Source organism: Diabrotica virgifera, chromosome 2 (genome assembly GCF_917563875.1).
Source record: "Diabrotica virgifera virgifera chromosome 2, PGI_DIABVI_V3a".
Taxonomy (NCBI): domain Eukaryota; kingdom Metazoa; phylum Arthropoda; class Insecta; order Coleoptera; family Chrysomelidae; genus Diabrotica; species Diabrotica virgifera.
The window spans coordinates 22360603-22382457 of record NC_065444.1 but is presented as its reverse complement, the minus strand read 5'-3'; the positions used below and the strand labels follow the sequence as shown (position 1 = coordinate 22382457).

Here is a 21855-nt window from a genome sequence, read left to right as displayed (position 1 = left end):
TGTTGTAATGTATTCATATCATCACTTAAAATAACTGTATCGTCTCCATATCTGATTGTATTTATCAGAATTCCATTAACTTTCACACCCCATTCCAAAATATGGAGCGCTTCTTTAAATATTCTATCTGAATATAAATTGAATAACAGTGGGGACAGTATACAACCCTATCTGACACCTCTTTGTATTTTGCATATTTCTGTTAATTTTCTTTTTATCCAAGCTGTCCCTGTTTGACGCCAGTATAATTTTTCTATGATTCGTACATCTTGACTATCAACTCCTTAATCCTTTAATATTTTAATTAATTTGTGATGTTTTACTCGATCAAAGGCCTTCTCATAGTCAATAAATACCGCAAATACGTCTTTCCTTTGATCTCGGTATTTCTTCAATAATACATTTAGTGCAAAGAGTGCGACCCGGGTTCCCAGTCCATTTCTGAAGCCAAATTGTGTTTCATCCTGGTCTTCTTCACATTTATCTCTGATTCTACTGTGTATGATACGTAGAAAGATTTTCAAAGTGTGGCTCATGTGGTTCTAAGACCACAGTTGACAAATTTAAAAATTTATCTTGTTTTATTGCAATAAAATTTTTTTGATGATCTTTCCGGGTGCCTCACTGGCCTAGTAGTAAAATGGGCCCTGCCCCCACTTTATGGAAAACCTAACTTTTTTTGGCTTTTAGGACCTAATCTTCAAAATCCAATAGGTCTCCATAACTGCAAATTTAGCATACTTTCCTCCCTTAGGACTAGATTAATTTTTTTTTTAATAATTGGAGGCAGTTTTCATAGCATCTTTAATGAGAAACACAAAAAACTTAGTGATAAACTGTGTTTATTTTAATAATATGAGACAATTGTGGTAAAAAGAATTAACTTTATATTATAATTGGAATCAGTTATAGATAATAGTAAATTTCAAAAATTACATCAATCTTTGTCTTTGGGGCGAAGACATCATCAATTTTTCTTGACCATTCTTGTTTGTCTTGGTCTATACTCCATCATCATTCTTTTTGGAGCCTGTGCTGCTTCTTGATCCTAAAAATAAATAATAGTATTAATTTAACCCTAGAGGAAAGTCGTCAATTATGCAATACCATTTTGTTTTGGGGATATAAAATAATACCTTTATAGAAATGAAAACAATTTAATGTTATGACGCATCAGTCATACATTTTTATGTAGTAATTAAAAGCCTTCTATTAAATATCTTAATTAACAAAAAAAAATCGAACAAAAAAACAAAATCCCAAATGAGTAACCAAATATGGAATAGGTACCCATATATGGAATATAGGCATAAACCAACATATCAATAACAAAAATAGACATAAACATCTGAGATCAAATAAATTTAAATAAGAAAATTGCGAAAAATGAAAGAAGTAACTTAATTCACTTGCAGACATCACAGATCCATGTACGAAACTCTGGACCAGCACAGTCATAATGAGCCCACTTACACTTAATCCACTATTCCATAATTAGGCACCAACGACTGTCCATTTTTGGATTTGTACATTAGTTCATAAAAGAAACTATGAACCAAGCTACAGCTACATACTACCTAAATGAAAATGAATACACGAACCCTGTACCATTAAACAGGGGAGTCAAACAGCGAGACACTCTATTTAGTTTTGGAGGATGTTTTTAATAATCTAAATTGGAGATATAAGGGAATAAACATCAATGGCCGCTACCTCAGTAATCTACGATTTGCGGATGACATAATCCTAATAGCTACTGACCTACAAGAACTGCAAACCATGCTTTCAGAACTACACACAGACTTTTCTAAAATAGGACTGAAAATGAATTTAAACAAAACAAAAGTCATGCACTCCGAAGAAACGATGACAATAATAAACAACAAAGTTATAGAAAAAGTTGAAGAATATATATACTTAGGACAAAAAATAATACTAAATAGGGAAATTCAAACGGAAGAAATAAAAAGAAGAAGAAAGTTAGCAGAACTTTTAAAAACAATTTATATATGAATTTACTCTATTTGCTAAAGGCGACGATAATGAACCACCAACACCTGAAGTTACGACAAACGAAGAAATAAACATCGAGGAGGGAGAGGTAAAGGAAGCATTAAGAAAATTAAAAAATAGAAAATCTTCAGGAGAGGACAGAATATCGAACGAACTCCTAAAGTACGGAGGACAAGATCTAACTAAACAACTATTAAAACTAATACAAAAAATAATAGAACAAAACAGAATACCACAAGAATGGAGATCAAGCATCCTAATACCTCTCTTCAAAAAAGGAGACAAATCAGACCCGGAGAATTACAGAGGGATTAACTTATTAAACACAACATTAAAATTAACAACAAAAGTGATAACAAACAAATTGAATGAAATTATAACATTAGCAGAAGAACAACAAGGTTTTAGGTCGGGAAGGTCATGCACTGACGCTATATTTATAATGAGGCAAGTTCAAGAGAAATCGTTGGAATACAACAAACCGGCACATTTAAGTTTCGTGGATCTTAAGAAAGCATTTGACAGGGTCACATTAAAGGACGTTATCCACTTGTTATACTCGAGAGAGGTACCTCTGGGAATAATTAAAACGATAGAAAACATCTACCAGAACAACACAATAAAAGTAAAAGTGGAAGATGAACTAACTGACCCAATTCAAGCCGGCAATGGGATAATCCAGGGGGAATCCTTCAATCCTTTATTGTTCAACCTGATCATGGACGAAATAATAAAAAAAGTAAGAACTAAAAGAGGATACCAAATGGGAGAAAGACAACTCAAAATAATCTGCTATGCGGACGATGCAATACTAATCCCTCAAAGTGAAAATGATTTACAACGTATGCTGCACCAATTCAACATCATCGTCAGAAAATTTAACATGTTAATTTCTTCAAAAAAGACAAAATGCATGGTTATAACAGCAGACCCAATAAGATGTAAATTGGAGCTGGAAGGTCAGATAATAGAACAAGTGATGAAGTTTAAATATCTAGGCATCACACTATCTAGCTACGGAAGGCTCGAAACAGAAGTGGAAGATCAAGTGAATAGAGCAAACAGAGCGGCAGGTTGCCTGAATGACACAATATGGAGAAATAAAATATCGGAAAAGAAATGAGAGGCAGAATTTACAGACCAATAATGACATACGCGACAGAAACACGACCCGACACAGAGAGGACAAAAAGATTTCTCGAAACAGCGGAGATGAAAACCCTTCGAAAAATCGATGGTAAGACTCTATGGGACAGAGCTAGAAGTACATACAGTGAGCACGTAAAGGTTGGATTAAATTCATTTTCTCGAAAATGGACGATTTTGTAAAAAAATCCCGAAACAGGTCAATTTTTATTTTTAAATTACAACTTTTTGGCATATATATCAGACTAGTGACGTCACCCATTTGGGCGTGATGACGTCATCGATGATTTTTTTAAATGAGAATAGGGGTCGTGTGATAGCTCATTTGAAAGGTAATTCAATTATCTATTCAGTAATATAAACATTAATATAATTATTTATACAGGGAGCCGAAAAATTTTTTTGAATTACATTTATTGACATAAAAAGAAGAATATGTGCAATTTATTTAATTCAAAATACATTTTACTGCTCTCAGAAAATAGAAAAAAATGTTTATTTAAAAAAACTAAACCATTGCTTTTCGCTTAAATTAAATGCTCAAAATGTCAAGTGGCAGTTGGGTGGCTGCTTTAATATTGAATTTGAAAAAAAACATTTTTTCCTGTTTTATGATAGCCGTAAAATGTATTTTGAAATAAATAAATTACACAGATTCTTCTTTTTATGCCAATAAATTTAATTAAAAAAAAATGTTTTTGGCACCCTGTATAAATAATTATGTTAATGTTTATATTACTGAATAGATAATTGAATTACCTTTCAAATGAGCTATAACACGACCCCCATTCTTATTTAAAAAAATCGTCGATGACGTCATCTCGCCCAAATGGGTGACGTCACTAGTATGATATATATATGACAAAAAGTCGTAATTTAAAAATAGAAATCGACCTGTTTCGGTATTTTTTTCCAAAATTGTCCATTTTCGAGAAAATGAATTTATTCCAACCTTTACGTGCTCTCTGTATATACGACGGAGATGCAAGGTGGATAACATTAATAACTGGGTAAGAAACAGAAGTATAGAATGGAATGACCATATAAGCCGAATGACAACAAATAGGGTAGTCAGGACAGCGAGAGACGGTTCCCCAATAGGAAGACGATCAGTGGGAAGACCACGAAAACGATGGAACGACAACTTACTAGAGGCACATTGAAAAAACAGACAGAGTCATGTCTACACAAAAAGAAGAAGAAGCAGAAGAAGAAGAAGAGAAGAAGAAGAATTTTACAAAGTGAAAGGCAGATATCGAGCACTGAATTAAATTTAATCTTGCCCAAAAACTTTCGCTCCTAGAGCATCTTCAGGGGCATCTGAAATAAGTAAAGAAAAAACGCCATTGTAAAGCAAGAAAAAGTTGAAAAACTTCGATAAAAAAATCTAAGATGATGTGTTAAAAAAAATGTTCAATATCGTTTTAAACTTAATTCGTCAATAAAATGAAGGTATCCTCGAATGTCATTTATTATGATACTTAGGTATCAGATAGCTGGCAACTTAAATTAACATATAAGTAACTACGAACAAATACACTAACTAAACAAGGGACAAACAGATAAATTTGAGTGCCGGGTGTGGTAAAATTCTACATTGTTGGAAGGTGCCCCTTGTACTACTACTACAAGGGGCGTACAATAATTACAATTTCGGAGAGAAGTTAAAAAGTAGTTTTTTTAATTGTAGGTATTGTGTCAAAATTTAACAATTTTGAAATAAGTAATTTATATTAATAATTTATATTATTGTACATTTGAAGAGGTTAGGCGGCGCCTACCTTGCCTACCCCGACGGGCTGTCCCTGCGTAAAATATGTACCTAATCAGGAGCGTCATTTGAAATTTTGATAGAAGGGCAAGCATTATATGCTTGCCCCCCATATATATGCATATATGCATTATATGCAATACATTTTTATGCAAACATAATACAAAATTGATCTATTTTTTCTAAATTTCAGTAATTTTCAGGGTCAGGGGGGGGCAAATGCCCCCCTGCCCCCTATCAAATGACGCCCCTATACCTAATGTATGTCATTAACAAAGATCGAAAGCGAGAACCCTATATTTTTATCTATATCTATATCTATACCTATACAAAATACCTACCTACTGAGAAATACGATTCTCCATATGATTACCGGGACTCAAGTACAAAAGTAATCATAGTAATCAAAGTAACGAATACTGTAAATGATTAGGTACTTTATACAAAAGTAACGATTTGTAACGAATACGCGAAAGTAACTATAATCAACATCACTAGTGAAAACCAGTGCCAGTACAACACAAACACACACACAAATATCCAAACAAATCGTTATCATGAAGAGTCTAGACCAGGGGTGGCCAAACTGTGGCTCGCGAGCCACATGTGGCTCTTTGAAGGATTACTTGTGGCTCTCAATAAATGTACCTGAAATACTTTAAATTTTTGTGTTAAATGTCTTAAATTACTGACAACAAAAATATAAATGACTAAGTGCAACATCAGGACTTAGATAAGGACATGATAAGGAGACCCCGTATCACCATTGCTACTCAATTTGGCCTTGGAATATGTAATAAGTAAAATATCACCTGAGTTGACAGGAGGATTTGCGAATCGATGATCAAAACTACTGTGGCCTTTGCTAATGATCTAGGTGCAGACACTCATTTTACAAGAGATGTGAGAGAGGTATTTTTACAACTCAAGGAAGAAGTAGGGTAGTCTGGGCCTTCGAATTAAATGAAGAGAAGACGAAATACATGCTAGAAACCCAAAATCCAAGACCAAGAGTTACGCAGAACATAACTATTAATGACCACAATTTCGAAGTAGCAAAAGAGTTTTAATATCTAGGGGCGGTAATCGCACTTGATAACCACATATAAAAAGAGGTCTCCGCAAGGATAGCTGCTTGGAATAAAGCATTACAGTAGGAAAAATGAAAGAATACCCATGAACGAACATATAAAACACGCTGTATTTTCCTGTCACCGTGTCACACAAAAAATTGGCCAGCGCAAGTACATGTATTAATTATTGTTACATTTACTTGCACTGGACAATTTTCTTTGTGATACGGTGACAGGAAAATACAGCGTGTTTTATATGTTCCTTTATGGGTATTCTTTCATTTTTCCGACTGTATACTCCCTATCATCATTATGAAGATCCAAGCTGTTAAAAAACAATCTAAATTAAGATTGTGCATGCAAATTATTCGTCCAATTATTAGATTATGGAAGTGAAACATGGCCTCTCCATCAGCAGGAAATAAATATTGTTTTTGAAGGAAAGTTTTCAAAATGATATTTGGCCCTCAAAGAGATGAATTGAAAGGAGAGTGGTGGTTAAATACAGTGCTTTTTGATGACCAGACGGTAGAAGATCAGTAGGCCGTCCCAGAAAAAGATGGAAGGATGGTGAAGCATTGAAGTATCCTGAAATAGTAAAGGCTGCTTGTAGAATTATATATTTGCATATTTGAAACAACGATGTTAACCATTTTATTTAACTTTAAAATTTGTGAAATCCAAGTCCATCTGCACTGAGAGAAAAATTTAATACCTTTTTTACACTTTTTAAATAATTGTTTAATTGCGGCTCGCGAAAAATTTTAAATATTGAAAAATGGCTCTGACTATCAAGGAGCGTGACCATCCCTGGTCTGGACTATAGAGGTAGGGGATTTGTGACGATACCGACAAAATACAAGTAAGTAGACTACCACTGTTTAAAAAGAATTTCGTTTTTTATAAGTTTGCGTCATTTTTTTTTGTCGGACAATTACTGTTTTAATAAACATGTATTATTTGAACGTTAAAAAAATTAAAATTATGACTTTTGTAATCGCAAAACATAACCTGCCATAATTAACATATTTACGTTGTCCGACTAAAGAAACGAGGCTGTAAATTTGTCGGACAAGAGATCGACAATCTTTAGTAATCAGTTATCAATACATACTTTCAATTGAAAATTAAGAGTTTTATAATAACAAAACTGTACCGCGCTAGAGTGAGATCTTGCGGGTGTCGGACTCGACGATCGTGCCCTCTTTTTTGTCCGACAAAAATATTTTATTTTACTCTAACTAACGCATAATCTTTTAATTAAAATGAAAAATTATAGTTTTGCAATCACAAAACTTAATCGCGCTAGAGCTACAGGTTTAGGTGTTGTGCTTGCGGAAACGCGTCCAACATGCACTCTGAAAATTTTCAGAAAGTGGTAGACTCGCTCAAACGAAGCAATTAAACCCATCTTTAAGACTTCTGTAACCATTTTGAAAAAGGACGATGTACTGTGGACTAAAACTATTAAAAAAAATAAGTCAACTTACTAGCAAAATTTTGTTTGCAACTTCCTCTTCAATGAGCTGAAATCAAGAACAATTTGTATTAACTTATAAAAAATTAACTTTATATAAGGCTTTATTATTATGAAAACTGGCGAATTTACAACGACTATTTTGACATGATATTCTTTTTAAAACATCACTTTTCCTTTCTAGAGACTTTTTCTAGTGAAACCATTGTATAAAGTTATATCTCAAGTATTTTTCATTATGTAAATCGGGTGCCGTTGTCAAAATACAAAATACTATTAACATAAACAAAAATGTTGTTGCTTAGTAAAAAAATTCTTCTAATAATTTATTTAATTTGACTCATTTATATCGGCAATTCAGATACATATAATACGTTTTAAAGTAGAAGACTTTAAAATGATATTGCCAATATTTATGAGTTGCGTTCCTGGGACGACTTTACTGAAAGATAGTTCATTCCATTACATGAAATCAACCTCAACTCAAGAATATCCGTCACAAAAAAAAATCATAGCATGTGATCTGTCTTTAAAAAGACAACCACATGCAACGGTGACATTAACATTCTCGCGTTAGAGATCTCATAGTAAATCACGAGGGAAAACCAGGAAAAACCTCGCGATACTATCCCGACATCGTAAGTATTTGGTCTTACATTTAATTTACTCTCAAAATTAATATCAAATATGTATGTGGAGATATGGTGGAGATATGTAGATGATGTGTTTTCAATATGGCCTCATAGATCAGAATTGTTGGATACATTCCTGAATATTATAAACGATCAAGAAGAGACAATAAAATTTACAATGGAAAAGGAATATAATAACACCCTGCCTTTCCTCGATGTTTTAGTCTCAAAGAAGGATACTGGATATGAGACTCAAGTGTATAGAAAACCAACACATACCAACAGCTATCTCAATTACAAATCAAATCACAACGTCAACGTTAAAAAGGGAATCATAAAATCCTTATATGATAGATCCAAAATTACTTGTTCTAACGAAAATTCATTTTTAGAAGAAAAACAATTCTTAACATCTGTTTTATTAAAAAATGATTATCCTTTATCGTTTATAAATAAGGAATTGTCAAGATTGGATCGAATGGAACAGAACAACATAGAACGGGATCCTACAACATTCATAAGAAATAATACGAGGAAAATATCAATACCATACATAAAAGGACTATCCGAGAAACTTAAAACAATAGGAAATAAATTCAACATTTCAACAACATTCAAAACAACCAACACATTGAGATCTATTCTATCTAAAACTAAACCTAACAATGAACAAGAAAGGACAAAGAATTGTATTTATAAAATACCCTGTGAATGCGAACAGTTTTATATAGGTGAAACATCAAGACCATTAAACGTTAGAATAAGTGAACATCAATCTTATATTAAAAATAGAGAATTTGATAGATCTCAAATATGTCAACACGCATGGGATAATGAACATAGAGTTCAGTGGAGAGATTCAAGTATAGTCCTGAAAGAAACAGATAGTAAAAAGAGAAAAATCAAAGAAGCGGCTCTAATTATGCTAAACGAAACCAATTGTGTCGCAAATTCCTCGGTGGAATGCAGTAGGATGTGGATACCCATACTGAAAGAGGAAGTCAATAGAAAGAAAATACCACAATTAGTAAGTCAATAGTCGAGTTAGTACATATTTTATATTTTAGTATTACTTATATATCCATGTATTATTGATATTATTTATAATTTAAACAAAATTATAGTAAAGTCAGAATTTGATATTAATTTTGAGAGTAAATTAAATGTAAGACCAAATACTTACGATGTCGGGATAGTATCGCGAGGTTTTTCCTGGTTTTCCCTCGTGATTTACTATGAGATCTCTAACGCGAGAATGTTAATGTCACCGTTGCATGTGGTTGTCTTTTTAAAGACAGATCACATGCTATGATTTTTTTTGTGACGGATATTCTTGAGTTGAGGTTGATTTCATGTAATCGAATGAACTATCTTTCAGTAAAGTCGTCCCAGGAACGCAACTCATAAATATTGGCAATTTCATTTTAAAGTCTTCTACTTTAAAACGTATTATATGTATCTGAATTGCCGATATAAATGAGTCAAATTAAATAAATTATTAGAAGAATTTTTTTACTAAGCAACAACATTTTTGTTTATGTTAATAGTATTTTGTATTTTGACAAAGGCACCCGATTTGGGCGTCGAAACGTTAATAAAAAATTATTTTTTAATAATATTGTGGCTTATTTCCCATTCTAAATAGTTAAAATTGTAAAAATGCCACAAGAAAATAGCTTCAGAACAACATTATGTAAACTTGTAGCATTTCTTTTACACTCTGTATATCATATAAATTCCCTTAAATATTTTATTTCATACTTTAAATTGCGCTTTAAAATCTTCAAAGAGAATAACCCTAATCTCAATGTTTATTTGTACTCCCAGATGCCTTTAGCCACACAAGTACTGCTTGAGAACACCTTTATCAATGTTGGTGTTTCTTCCGAAGCACTTGTTTTAATTAATTTCTGGTTACCGCTTGTTATCAAGACAGTTATAAAACATTTCCAGCTGCGGACTTACAATAGCAAAGCTAAAACATTGTCCCTCACTTACGTGGATTCCTACTTTAGTTCAGAACCAGTCCTGTGAAGCAGTTCATTTAGTAACTCATCAGGTAGTACTTCAACAGGAAAGAAAAATGGCTAATCAGAGGGTTCGAGGTGTAATGTATGTTTTATAGTCAAAGCCCGAATTTCAGGCACTCCTAGGTTTGACTAGGCAATCCGCAGGTCTGACTGACAGGCTTAGTCAAAGCCCGAAATAAATTATAGTTTCGGCCTTTGACTAGTCAAACCTAGGAGAGACTAAGTTGGTCAGGCAAAGGTCGAAATTTAATTTTATGAAATCGGGGTTTGACTAGTCAAACTCCGATCAGCTATTAAAATGTCGTTATTTATTAGATTACGTTTAATAGAACGTAATTTTTTAATTTTAATGTTTATTTTTTTATACTGTCGTAATTAAAATAAAAAAAATATGGCATTTAGAGTTGCACAATACGTTAGACCTTTTACACTTACGTACTTTGAAAGAGCATTTCTTATTGCAGTAGCAATTTATAAATCCTTGTCCTCCAAATTTAGAATCTTTTGTACTAATTTCTCTTAGAGACAATATAAAAATAATAAACATTGCAATTAAAAAATGACGTTCTATTAAACCTAATCTAACAAATTACGACATTTTAATAGCTGATCGGGGTTTGACTAGTCAAACCCCGATTCCATAAAATTAAATTTCGACCTTTGCCTGACCAACGTAGTCTCTCCTAGGTTTGACTAGTCAAAGGCCGAAACTGTAATTTATTTCGAGCTTTGACTAAGACCGTTAGTCAGACCTGAGGATTGCCTAGTCAAACCTAGGAGTGCCTGAAATTCGGGCTTTGACTATAACATATGCACAAAATCAAAGAGCTAGTCCAAGTCATGGTTAACTCTATGTCTAACAGAGTTTTGTAAGACAACGACAAAGATGTCTGATAAATGTATACCTAAACAACTACTAACCTGTTCAAACTTCTTGGAAAACTCGGCCTGAAAATTATGAATTTTATATTTAATAAAACAGTCTATGTGATTAAAGCCACATTTACACGGTCAATATATTATTGATGCAATATTTTTTCAATGATATTATTGTTTCAATGTATTCCTTAGCACGTTTAATATGTTGATCAATATCAATATTGCTTCAATAATATTGACTGGTAAGATTATATTACAGTTAAGTCCGCGAGTCTTTACCCGTGCGTCATTAATACCTGGCGAGATAAAACACATACTTTTTATCTAGCATCATTCTCTTCCATGCATGAAACTCATGACAAACCAGCTGCCGTTTGTTATTAAGTAACAACACATGTTATTTTTATGAACCATCTAGACTCAGTGCATTGAAAAGAGATGGGTACAAAAAAAGACGATTCGGTATGTTTTCATATTTTAAGCACAATTTGTTTGACGTTTCTGATTTGTTTAATTTTGTGGCTGTCAGTCAGTTGAAATTTTTGCGGTTTTTGTCGAATTTTTGCGTTTTGAAGTTTCTTTATATTACACAAACAGTTGTTTTCACAACTAATTTTATATTGGGCATTGAAATTTTAAGGTAAATAATTATATTTAGGCAATTAATATTTAAAACATACAAAGCTAACGTCATTCACACAGTAAAGAAATGACTGTGTTTAGATTTCCGTCAAAGTGAATAAAATAACAAAAATAAAATATGTTATTGGATTTTTTTATAAATTGTTTATTTATTTATTACTCAATAATAATAAAAGAATTTATTAAGCTACTTCTAATGTAGCTGTAATTCTGCGCAAAAATTTTGAAGCAAAACTTACATTTGACATTCTATATATTTGATAACGACAAATTTTATAATAAACCCCGTAATCGGAACAGTAGCCACTTTCTGTCAGTTGTTGTTGCGTGAAATAGATTTCCGACTTATTTCGTATGCTTTAAGTGATGACGCACGGGTAAAGACTCGCGGACTCAACTGTACATTGGTCTTTTAGAAATTTGAAAAAAGAACAATGACTAATCTTTAAAACAAGTTCGATGTAAGTTATGTTCTATATTATATCTATTCGTTTTTAGTGTCAACTACATTTGAAATATAGTTAATAATTACAACAAATTATAAAAATCAAATAAAATTTCTAAACTAAACATAGTTTCAAAAGTTATGTATCACCCAAAATTATGCTCATTTTCATAGTTGATTTTTTCATGAACATAACGGATTGCACTAATTTTTTTATTATTTTAGATTTTTCTTTGGTATTTAAACACTTGGGCAAAGGTTTAGTCAAACTTCTTTTTTGTACTTATACCGGGTGAATGAAAAGAAATGTTTTTCTTATGTTAAGTTTGAGACACCCTGTAGTGAGGACAAGGTACAAGTGTGAGTATACATCGAAATCTTATTTTAGTCTTATGTCTTGTGAACATTTTGTTTTTTGAATGTCCCTGATATCTATATAAACAAAGAAAATAAACGGTTTTATTCTTTAACATGTGTTTTAACTGAATCAAAAGTTTGAGAGCCCCTGTAGGGAGGAAATGTTACAAAGGGGTATACATCAAAATTATGTTGAAGTCTCATATTTTGTGAACATTATATTTTTTAACTTTCTCTGATATCTTTAATAATAAAGAAACTAGACGGTTTTACTCTTTAATATGTGTTTTAACTGACGACATGCGATACGTGAGAAGGACATGTCTTGTCATACACTAAGATGAAATTATTTCTTATACAGGGTGTTCCCGCCAATTCTGATACATGCACATGCTGCACACAATTCTGGGGTGCATACCAGCTTTCTGGGCATTTCTCACACTGGTAATCAATCACTTACATTTTTTCTGCGTACGAAATTAATCACCTCAGTATAATAATCGACATAACTTTGTAGGTTGTGTGAATTAAGAGCGTAGACGCAAAATTTCGGAACAATGCTTTTTAAATGCATTCGTTTTTTTCGAATCCTGAGAAAACTAATAAGTATTTTTGAAAAATTTAAACGCAGAATGAAAGATTACATTATTACCGAGAGCCGAAAGTTCCTTAAAATAAACAAAAAGTTTCTTTTAAATGAGATACTTAAAATTAAAAAACACACTAAATTTTCTCTTCTTTTTTGCCCCTGTAACTTATTAAAATAAACATTATAGAAATTTTCAGAAACTTTCGGTCCTCTGTAATAATGTAATCTTTAAAAATAATTTTTCAAAAATATTTATTAGTTTTCTCACGATTCGAAAAAATTAAAGCATTGGCCCAAAATTTTGCGCTTAAGCTCTTAATGATATTCCTCTATAGTTCTTAGGTCTGTACAGTCTATACATTCCTATATATGGTCTGTACAGTATAAATACCATTGCACGTCATCCGCATCATAGCAAGTGATGTCATCTGATACCAACATAAAATAATTAACTCGTAGGTCTGTTCCTTTTTAGAATCGTTTAGCCAAGTGCACTGGAACTACATCCACTAGACCTATTTTATTATAATATACGTGTTATACTGGTTATACTTCTGCAATAATAATGTGATATAGTTGTTTGAAGATGTTTCAGGTTTTTTACGGTATTTATACTGTACCAACCATACATGTTTATTGTTTATCTCCCTTTTTGTGGACGGGCACTACATATGTATGTGCCTTTGATGCCATGCTTTGATACTATGCTCATGGGTAGGTACTTATACCAAAGTATAACCAAAACAGTTTACAAAAATTAAACGTTTCTTACCAAATCAACTTGAGTTTCAGCCCAAAGTTTTTGCTAAAACAAAAATTCTCGTTTAGTTCCTATATCTATTAAAAGAAATATTTAAAGAATTTTTAATGGTAAGGGAGCCCAAGCGGGGATTTTTGCAGTTACGCGAGCGCGTCAGATTATCATATGGGGAGAAACCTGGTACCCTACAGATGTACCTCTGCCATATAATTGGCTCTTAACACAGGGAAGTTCGTTAACGGGGGCCCGAAAAAAAATCTATCCTTAAAAATACTCGAAATTGTCAGATTAAGATAAGGTAAGTTAAGTACACGCAAAAGAGTGTATATTTCAAAAATCTGACGATTTGAGCTGGGCGTAAGGAAATGGGTTAGTTAAAAAGCAATATTTTTCAAAAATCTATCGAAAGGTACTAAACATGACCACCCGCGGAGAGGGGTGGGGGGTAAATTTTAAATACAAACCCCGCGATATTTCGCAAAATGAACATCAGATTGAAAAACTGCAAAATACACTTTCAAACTGTTTTTGAAAAATCCATCGAATGGTACCAAACACGATCCTCCACGGAGGTGGGGTGGAGGGTTACTTTAAAATCTTAAATGGGACACCCAAATTTTTATTGCAGATTTGGATTCATTACGTAAAAATAAGCAACTTTTATTCGAAACATTTTTTCGAATTATGGATAGATGGCGATATAACCGGAAAAAACGATTGTTGGAAATGGAAAATTAAATTAAAAATGGAAAGTCCCCACTAAAATGGAAAATTTTACTTAACTTTTTTTGAGTTTAGGACCTAATAATCACAACCCAATAGGTCCCCATAATGCTCGAGTGACTGCAAATTTAGCATACCTACTTTGCTCCCCTGCCATAAAGATTAAGACATTTAAAGAAAGTTAGAACATTTATTTTTAAATTAATACTTACGATTTCGACAGCTTTGTCAGCTAGAAATTGTTCTAGAATACTTATCTGAAAAAAAGTGATCATTAGATAAAACTGAAATAGGAATAATATTAAAAAAGTCAGTGCATATTACGGGAGTTAACCGTAAAGAGTTTTCAAAATGGTTTTGAATTTGGAATGTCTATTACATAACATTTGAACATTATGTTAATTGCAGTGGTATTCTTATGATTGCTTTTTATAGTTTCTTTTAGTAGTAATTTATTTTATTGTCTATTCATTTATCGCCCTTTTTCCTTGCAAATTCTAGAAGGATGGGGTACAGGTGAAAGTCATAATTTGTTTCCGGCTTGTGGAAAACAGTGGCAAATTGGATACAGAAGGTACAATATAGAGAACAATGGAAGGATATGAAGGAGATCTATATCCAATAGTGGATGCATGAGGTTGAGGAATGATGATGATGAATAAAAAAAAAACGGAAATATTCGGAATTATTATAAATAAGGCTTAGATAATGATTTGAAATCGAGGGTGTAATTAAGGATTTGATACAGCGAAAAATATAATATTGCTTTTCGCATGTGAAAAGCTTCGCATGAGTTGTTACATACAGGGTGGGGCATTAGTGTGACAAAGTCCAATTACTCGTTTGTCAAAAGAGATACGAAAAAAGTTATTTCGGTAAAAGTTGGGGCACAGATAGGACCATAATTTAAAAATATTTTCAAATTTACAGGGGCGTGCGTTTTGACAGGGTGATACAAACTTATGTTTTTTAAATGGAACACCCTGTATATTTTTACATTTTTGGATTCTCGTCAATGTTTCCTTTCTTAAAATATAGGGTTTTGTGATATTATATGAGGTAGTTTAAAAGATAATTACGTTTTTTTGTTAATTTCTTAGCAAAATTTACACCCTGTAGAATTGTAGTGATTTGTCATCAAATTTTTATTTTATGTTCAAACGATTTTTAATCTAGTCTACTATTGTTAAACATTGACAGTATAGCGAAATGTTTACTTTTAGTATACAGGGTTGGTCGAAACTTGGAATGAGTATTTTCTGAGTTTTTTTTTAATGGAACACCCTGTATTCTAGTACTGTTATGAAATGATATTTTATGGTACTTTTTATTTCTTAAGCATTCCCTATACCTAAGTGCTTTAATTTGTAAGTTATTCGTGTTTCTTTAAGTCAAACATTAATTGCAACAAAAATTACGTGAAATTTTATTAGGCGGCCGTGAAAATATTCAATTAAAAATAATTTTTCGAAAAAAAATACATCATAATCTATCCTGATTTATGAATGTTGGATGAGATATCCAAATAAATTCGTAGTTCAGATTGTTGGTGCGCAAAATATTAATAAAAACATACAATATTCTACCTAGTCGGCTATGACACTAAATTTGATTTAAAATTTGACATTATACTATTTTTATAGTTCCATTTGCTTTGTTACCATTACTAACATGAATTTTCCTAATGAGGAACTGATTAAAAAGATTTTCGTGATAGTGGAGTATAACAAAAATGTTCTACTAGCAATAAGAATTTTTAATTAGAAATTCCCTGATAGACGACAACCAAGAAGAGCGACGTTTGAAAATATACTAAAACGGTTTCAGCGAACTGGACACTTGATTATGATAAATCTGATAAAACAAAAACTATTGTAAATGAAGAAAACAGGAATTAAATGTAATCCTTAGTGTCACTGAGGATCTGCATATTAGTACAACCGTTCTTATTCTACAATCTAAGTATGTAGTCTGTTGAGACCGTTTTAGTATACTTTCAAAATTTCTCTTTTTTGTTGTCTATCAGGAAATTGATGATGGTAAATTTTTATTGCAAGTAGCTCATTTTTGTTGTATTCTCCTAACACAAAGCCGTTTTAATCAGTTCCTCATTAGAAAAATTAATATTAGTAATGGTAACGAATCAACTGAAACTATATAAATAGTGTAATGTCAAATGTTTAAGCAAATTTTGTGTCATAGCGAACGAGGGAGAATTTTGTACGTTTGAGTAATATTTTAAGCACCCACAAACTTAACGACGAATGTATTTGGATATATCATCCAATATTAATAAATTAAGGATCAGGCTAGATTATTATGTATCTTTTATCAAAAAATTATTTTTGATTGGATATTTTCACGGCCACCTAATAAAATTAACGTTTGGCTTAAAGAATCACGAATAACTTACAAATTAAAGCACTTAGGTATAGGGAATGCTTAAGAAATAAAAAAAGTACCATAAAATATCATTTCATTACAATACTTAAATACAGGATGTTCTATTTAAGAAAGCTCAGAAAATACTCATTCCGAGTTTCGACCCACTCTGTATACTAAAATTAAACATTTCGCTATACTGTTAATATTTAGCAATAGTAGACTATACTAAAAATCGTTTAAACATAAAATCAAAATTTGATGTCAAATCACTACAATTTTACAGGGTATAAATATTCTTTAAACTGCCTTATATTATAATATTACAAAACCCTGTATTTTAAGAAAGGAAACATTGAGGAGAATCCAAAAATGTAAAAATATACAGAGTGTTCTATTTAAAAAAACACAAGTTTGTGTCACCCTGTCAATACGGACGCCCCTGTACATTTGAAAATATTTTTAAATTATGGTACTGTGTGTGCCTTAACTTTTACCTAAATAACTTTTTTTCGTATCTCTTACGACAAACGAGTAATTGGACTTTCTCACACTAATGCCCCACTCTGCATGGAAGTGAAACATGGACTCAAGCTGCTATTTTTTAAAAAGAAAGTTCTCATAATGATATTTGGCTCCTAAAGAGATATATTGATAGGAGAGTGGAAAAGGAGCCGCAATGCTGAATTGGTGGCTCTGTATGGTACTGAAAACATCACCAGACATATTATAAAAGCTAACCGGATAAGACGGTCAGGTAATGCGGTAAGATCAAAGGGAGACAGTGTTTCCTGAGAGGCCAAAGGAGTGTTAAAGACAGTGCCTTTTGAGAGACCAGATGGTAGAAAATCAGTAGGCGGTCCCAAAAAAGGATAGAAGTATGATGTATGATGTTAAATCCGATTTATCCAGGATTGGGGTACAACAATGGAACATGGAAGCGCAAGATCGTAGAATATTTAGGGCCATAGTAGATGCGGTGAAGAATCACCTCGAGTGTTAAAGCCAGTCAAGAAGAACAGGCATGTGAAAAATTGAACAAACAACTTGGTATAATATTCGTTGATATCAGTACATATTGATTCTTAGTAATATCAATTCATAGTGTTGAAAATGTTCCAGGAAATGCTTATGCTTTAACAGTGGCAAAAAGTGAACTTTAAAAGAGTACAAATAATTAGGATAACACTAAAAATTACTTACTTGTTCAGTTAACTCTGGATCGGCAGCATCCTGAAATAAAAGAAATAATTAATACATAATTTAAAATAATTCACTGTAAAACGAAGTTACGAGACGTCTTATATTTCAGTTCGCTCAGAGAGCGTCATAAACGCCCTTTCGTACGTTTCACTCTTATTAGATATCTTCAGAGGGGTAGGTATAGAGTATAGATGGTTAAACACCTCTGAATGAACTGAAACAAATCCAACCTCCCAATACCGAATTACAACAAATAACTCGATATGGATGCCGTAGCGACATCTGCTCGGGACAATAAAACCTCTAATGGGACCAAGTTTCTGGTAACGCCTATTTGTGGCTTCTATTATTTGCAAACCAAAAGAATGATGAATGAAGGAACACAGGGGGAAGTATAAAAGTTGTACCTCACTACCTGTCTATTCATCATGTCCATAGGTATACTTTAACAGTTACAAAAAAGTGAATATTAAAAGAGTCCAAATCGACGGTTAAAAGGTAAAAGGTTGTAACCCACAATCAACAGTAAGTAGAAAAACGTTCCATTTAAGTAATTTTATGAGGAATTAACCTAATATTTTTTTTCATTGATTTGTAGATCAATAATTTATCTATAAATTCATGAACAACATTATTAGGTTAATTCCTCATACAATTACTTAAATGGATCGTTTTACTACTACTGAAAAAAGTTGATTTGTGGGTTACAACCTTTTACCTTTCAAACGTCGAAATAATTTTGATAACACTAAAAATTACTTACTTCTGCAGTCATTTCTGCGTTGCCAACATCCTGAAATAAAAGAAATAATTAAAATATGATTATTTAAAACTTAAATAATTATTCGAAATATTTTTGTAGTTTACTGTATTCAAATCTTTCAATTTTATATTGCACTAAACTTTAGTTTTCGATTCTGATATCGATAACTTGTTCGTTAGAAAAGAAAAAAGATCAAATTTCATTAACAAATAAATAGTAATGCTTAAGGAAATGCTTCAAAATACAATACCAATGAATATGAGCCATATTTTCTTTCAGGTGGGGCAATAATCTGAAAATAAAAAAGTCGATGAAATATTTTGTGTAAAACATGTTACAGTTTACAGATTAAAATACTACATAATACTAAATATTCTCCAAATAAAAATTTAAAATAATTTTTTTTTATTTAGCTAATGCCTCGACAACTAATGGCCATTGGCATGGTAGTTACGGTGAATTTTTGCAGTCAGGTACCCAGTGTCATTTGTAGTGTGTGTGTTGAGTAAGTGTCTTGTTACTTTGCAAAGTCGACGTCATTGTCTTTGCAAACAGACGCTAATTGTATCCGAACGTCTGCGGTCCCTCCGATAAAAATAAAGATTTTTATAGATTTAAGTGAGTAGGGGTCTTCTAATGCGGCCGATATTAAAGTGGTATGTATTTACATTGTAATAATGAACTTCCTTATTTCAAATGGGACACCCTGTATATTTTTTGCGTTTCTTATGATATTGCATCTGCTATGCAGAGATGATGCCATACATAAAAGGAAAGACGTTTTTAAAAAATATTGTTTTGCTTACCCTAAGATTTCTGGACGGTGGCATCTCTTCTACTGGAACTAAATTCTGAAAAAAATGTTTAAATTAAAACAGTGTTATAAAATGGAGTAGATATTATTAAATTAGTTCTCATTTGCATAACATGTAAAAAACATGTAAATTTCAAAAAAGTTTGAGTGCAGTATATACAGGGTGTTAGTAAATAAGTATGAAAAACTCTAAGGAATAATTCTACATGAAAAAATAATGACAGTTTGCTCGATAAATGTATGTCCGCAAATGCTTCGATTCCAAGATAGGGGGTGTTGAATTTTTTTTTTCAAACTGCGAATTTTGTTATTGCTCTAAGACCTTTTAAGCTATGAAAATTAAATTTGGTGGGTTTTAAGAGGTAGTTATTGGGCATTTTTTGGCAAACAAATAACAATTTTATATTCATCATTGGCGTGCCTACCGGTAATGGTCTGAATTCTTTTAAAGAAAAAAATAGTACGCCACTGAGATATTTCAAATTAAAAATTATTTTTGTATTCCACGTTTAGTTTATGATAAAGAACCCTTCTTGTCTTTTTTTATATGGTGCACCGTTTTTATACAAAAAAATAAAACATCTTCGCGAGTATTTTTCATTTCGTAATACATTATCAAGAACTCTCCAACAGTGCCGGCGATAACGGGCCTGTAAGGGATGCACTGCAGGCGGGCGCCCCTGTTTGGAGGGCGCCAAAATGATTTTTTTTCTGCTGGTGCTATACAAAATACTAATTTAAGAAAACCGTTGAATGCACCTATGCTAGTTTTGCAGGCGGGCACCTTATACCCTAGCGCCGGGACTGCTCTCCAATATAATAATGCCAAACTAGAACAATAACAGAAAATATTTCTAAAAAGATTTTAACTATGTGCAAGGCTACAACAAATGTTCAAAATTACCTCCTTTAAAGGTGACAGAGTAATTTTATATTTTGTTTTTGTCTGTTTTTCATATGAGGCGCCGTTTTTATGTAAAAAATAAAATATCTTAACGTTTACAAAGTATTTGAAATAGGTTTTTATGCATATGGAATCTACCTCGAATAATTTGTAAGCGTTAAGATGTTTTATTTTTTTTTATAAAAATGGCGCTGCATATGAAAAAAGACAAGAATGCTTTTTTGTCGTAAATTAAACTAGGAATTCAAAAAAGACTTTTAATTTGACGTTTCTCAGTGGCGTACTATTTTTTTCTTTAAAAAATTCAGACCATTACCTGTACGGGCGTCAATGGTGAATATAAAATTATTCTGTTACCTTTAAAGGACGTAATTTTGAACATTTGTTGTAGCTTTGCACCTAGTTAAAATCTTTTTAGTAATATTTTCTGTTATTGTTCTACTTTGGTAGAACATTTGTAGAACAACTCGTAGAACAACTTTATTATATTGGAGAGTTCTTGACAATGTATTAAGATATGAAAAATACGCTCGAAGATGTTTTATTTTTTCGCATAAAAATGTTGCACCATAGGAAAAAATACAAGAAAGGTTCTTTTTCATAAATCAAACGTGGAATTCAAAAATATTGTCAGTTTAAAATAAAAATTTCAACACCCTGTATCTCGGAAACAAACCATTTGCGGACATACGTTTATAGAGCAAGCGGCCATTATTTTTTTATGTAGAATTATCAATTAAAGTTTTTCATACTTATTTACTAACACCCTGTATATATTTTTTAGTTTTTGATTATAGTTATTTCATTTATATAATACATCAAAATGTTTTCGGTCCTACCAGACCATCGTCACTCAGAACGTCTAAGCATTAGTAGATGAAACTAGCCACAGGAAAAGGTAAAAAGACCTTTAGGTTATATACATGATTACAGTATTATAATTAATCGAGATAATTAACTAAGTCGATGTTTAAAGATTACATATTGTTAAGGGGATATACACATCTCTGCCCGAAAAAAAGGTACCACTATGGTGAGAGGTGATGACCATCTATCTTTTTCATCAGCGAATTCTAGACATTGGTATTTTCGTTGATATACAAGTACATACTGCTGTTTCGGATTTGACGAAAATTTCAAGAAAGTGTTGTTCTGAAGCTATTTTCTTGTGGCATTTTTACAATTTTAACTATTTAGAATGGGAAATAAGCCACAATATTATTAAAAAATGATTTTTATTAACGTTTCGACG

General features: G+C 32.0%; 1 protein-coding gene across 1 annotated transcript in view; it reads right to left on the bottom strand.

Annotated features, from left to right (window-relative positions):
* Positions 1 to 825: 825 nt before the first annotated feature.
* LOC114333576 (uncharacterized) overlaps positions 826 to 21855 on the bottom strand; it is a 39204-nt gene continuing 18174 nt past the window's right edge. The window contains exons 3-11 of the mRNA XM_028283470.2: positions 19692 to 19736; positions 19136 to 19177; positions 18886 to 18915; positions 18123 to 18152; positions 14750 to 14794; positions 13827 to 13859; positions 11064 to 11090; positions 7494 to 7529; positions 826 to 1048 (exon numbers count right to left, since the gene is read on the bottom strand). Coding sequence (XP_028139271.1) covers positions 968 to 1048; positions 7494 to 7529; positions 11064 to 11090; positions 13827 to 13859; positions 14750 to 14794; positions 18123 to 18152; positions 18886 to 18915; positions 19136 to 19177; positions 19692 to 19736 — 369 coding nt within the window. The 3' untranslated portion in view covers positions 826 to 967. The remainder of the gene's footprint in view (positions 1049 to 7493; positions 7530 to 11063; positions 11091 to 13826; positions 13860 to 14749; positions 14795 to 18122; positions 18153 to 18885; positions 18916 to 19135; positions 19178 to 19691; positions 19737 to 21855) is intronic.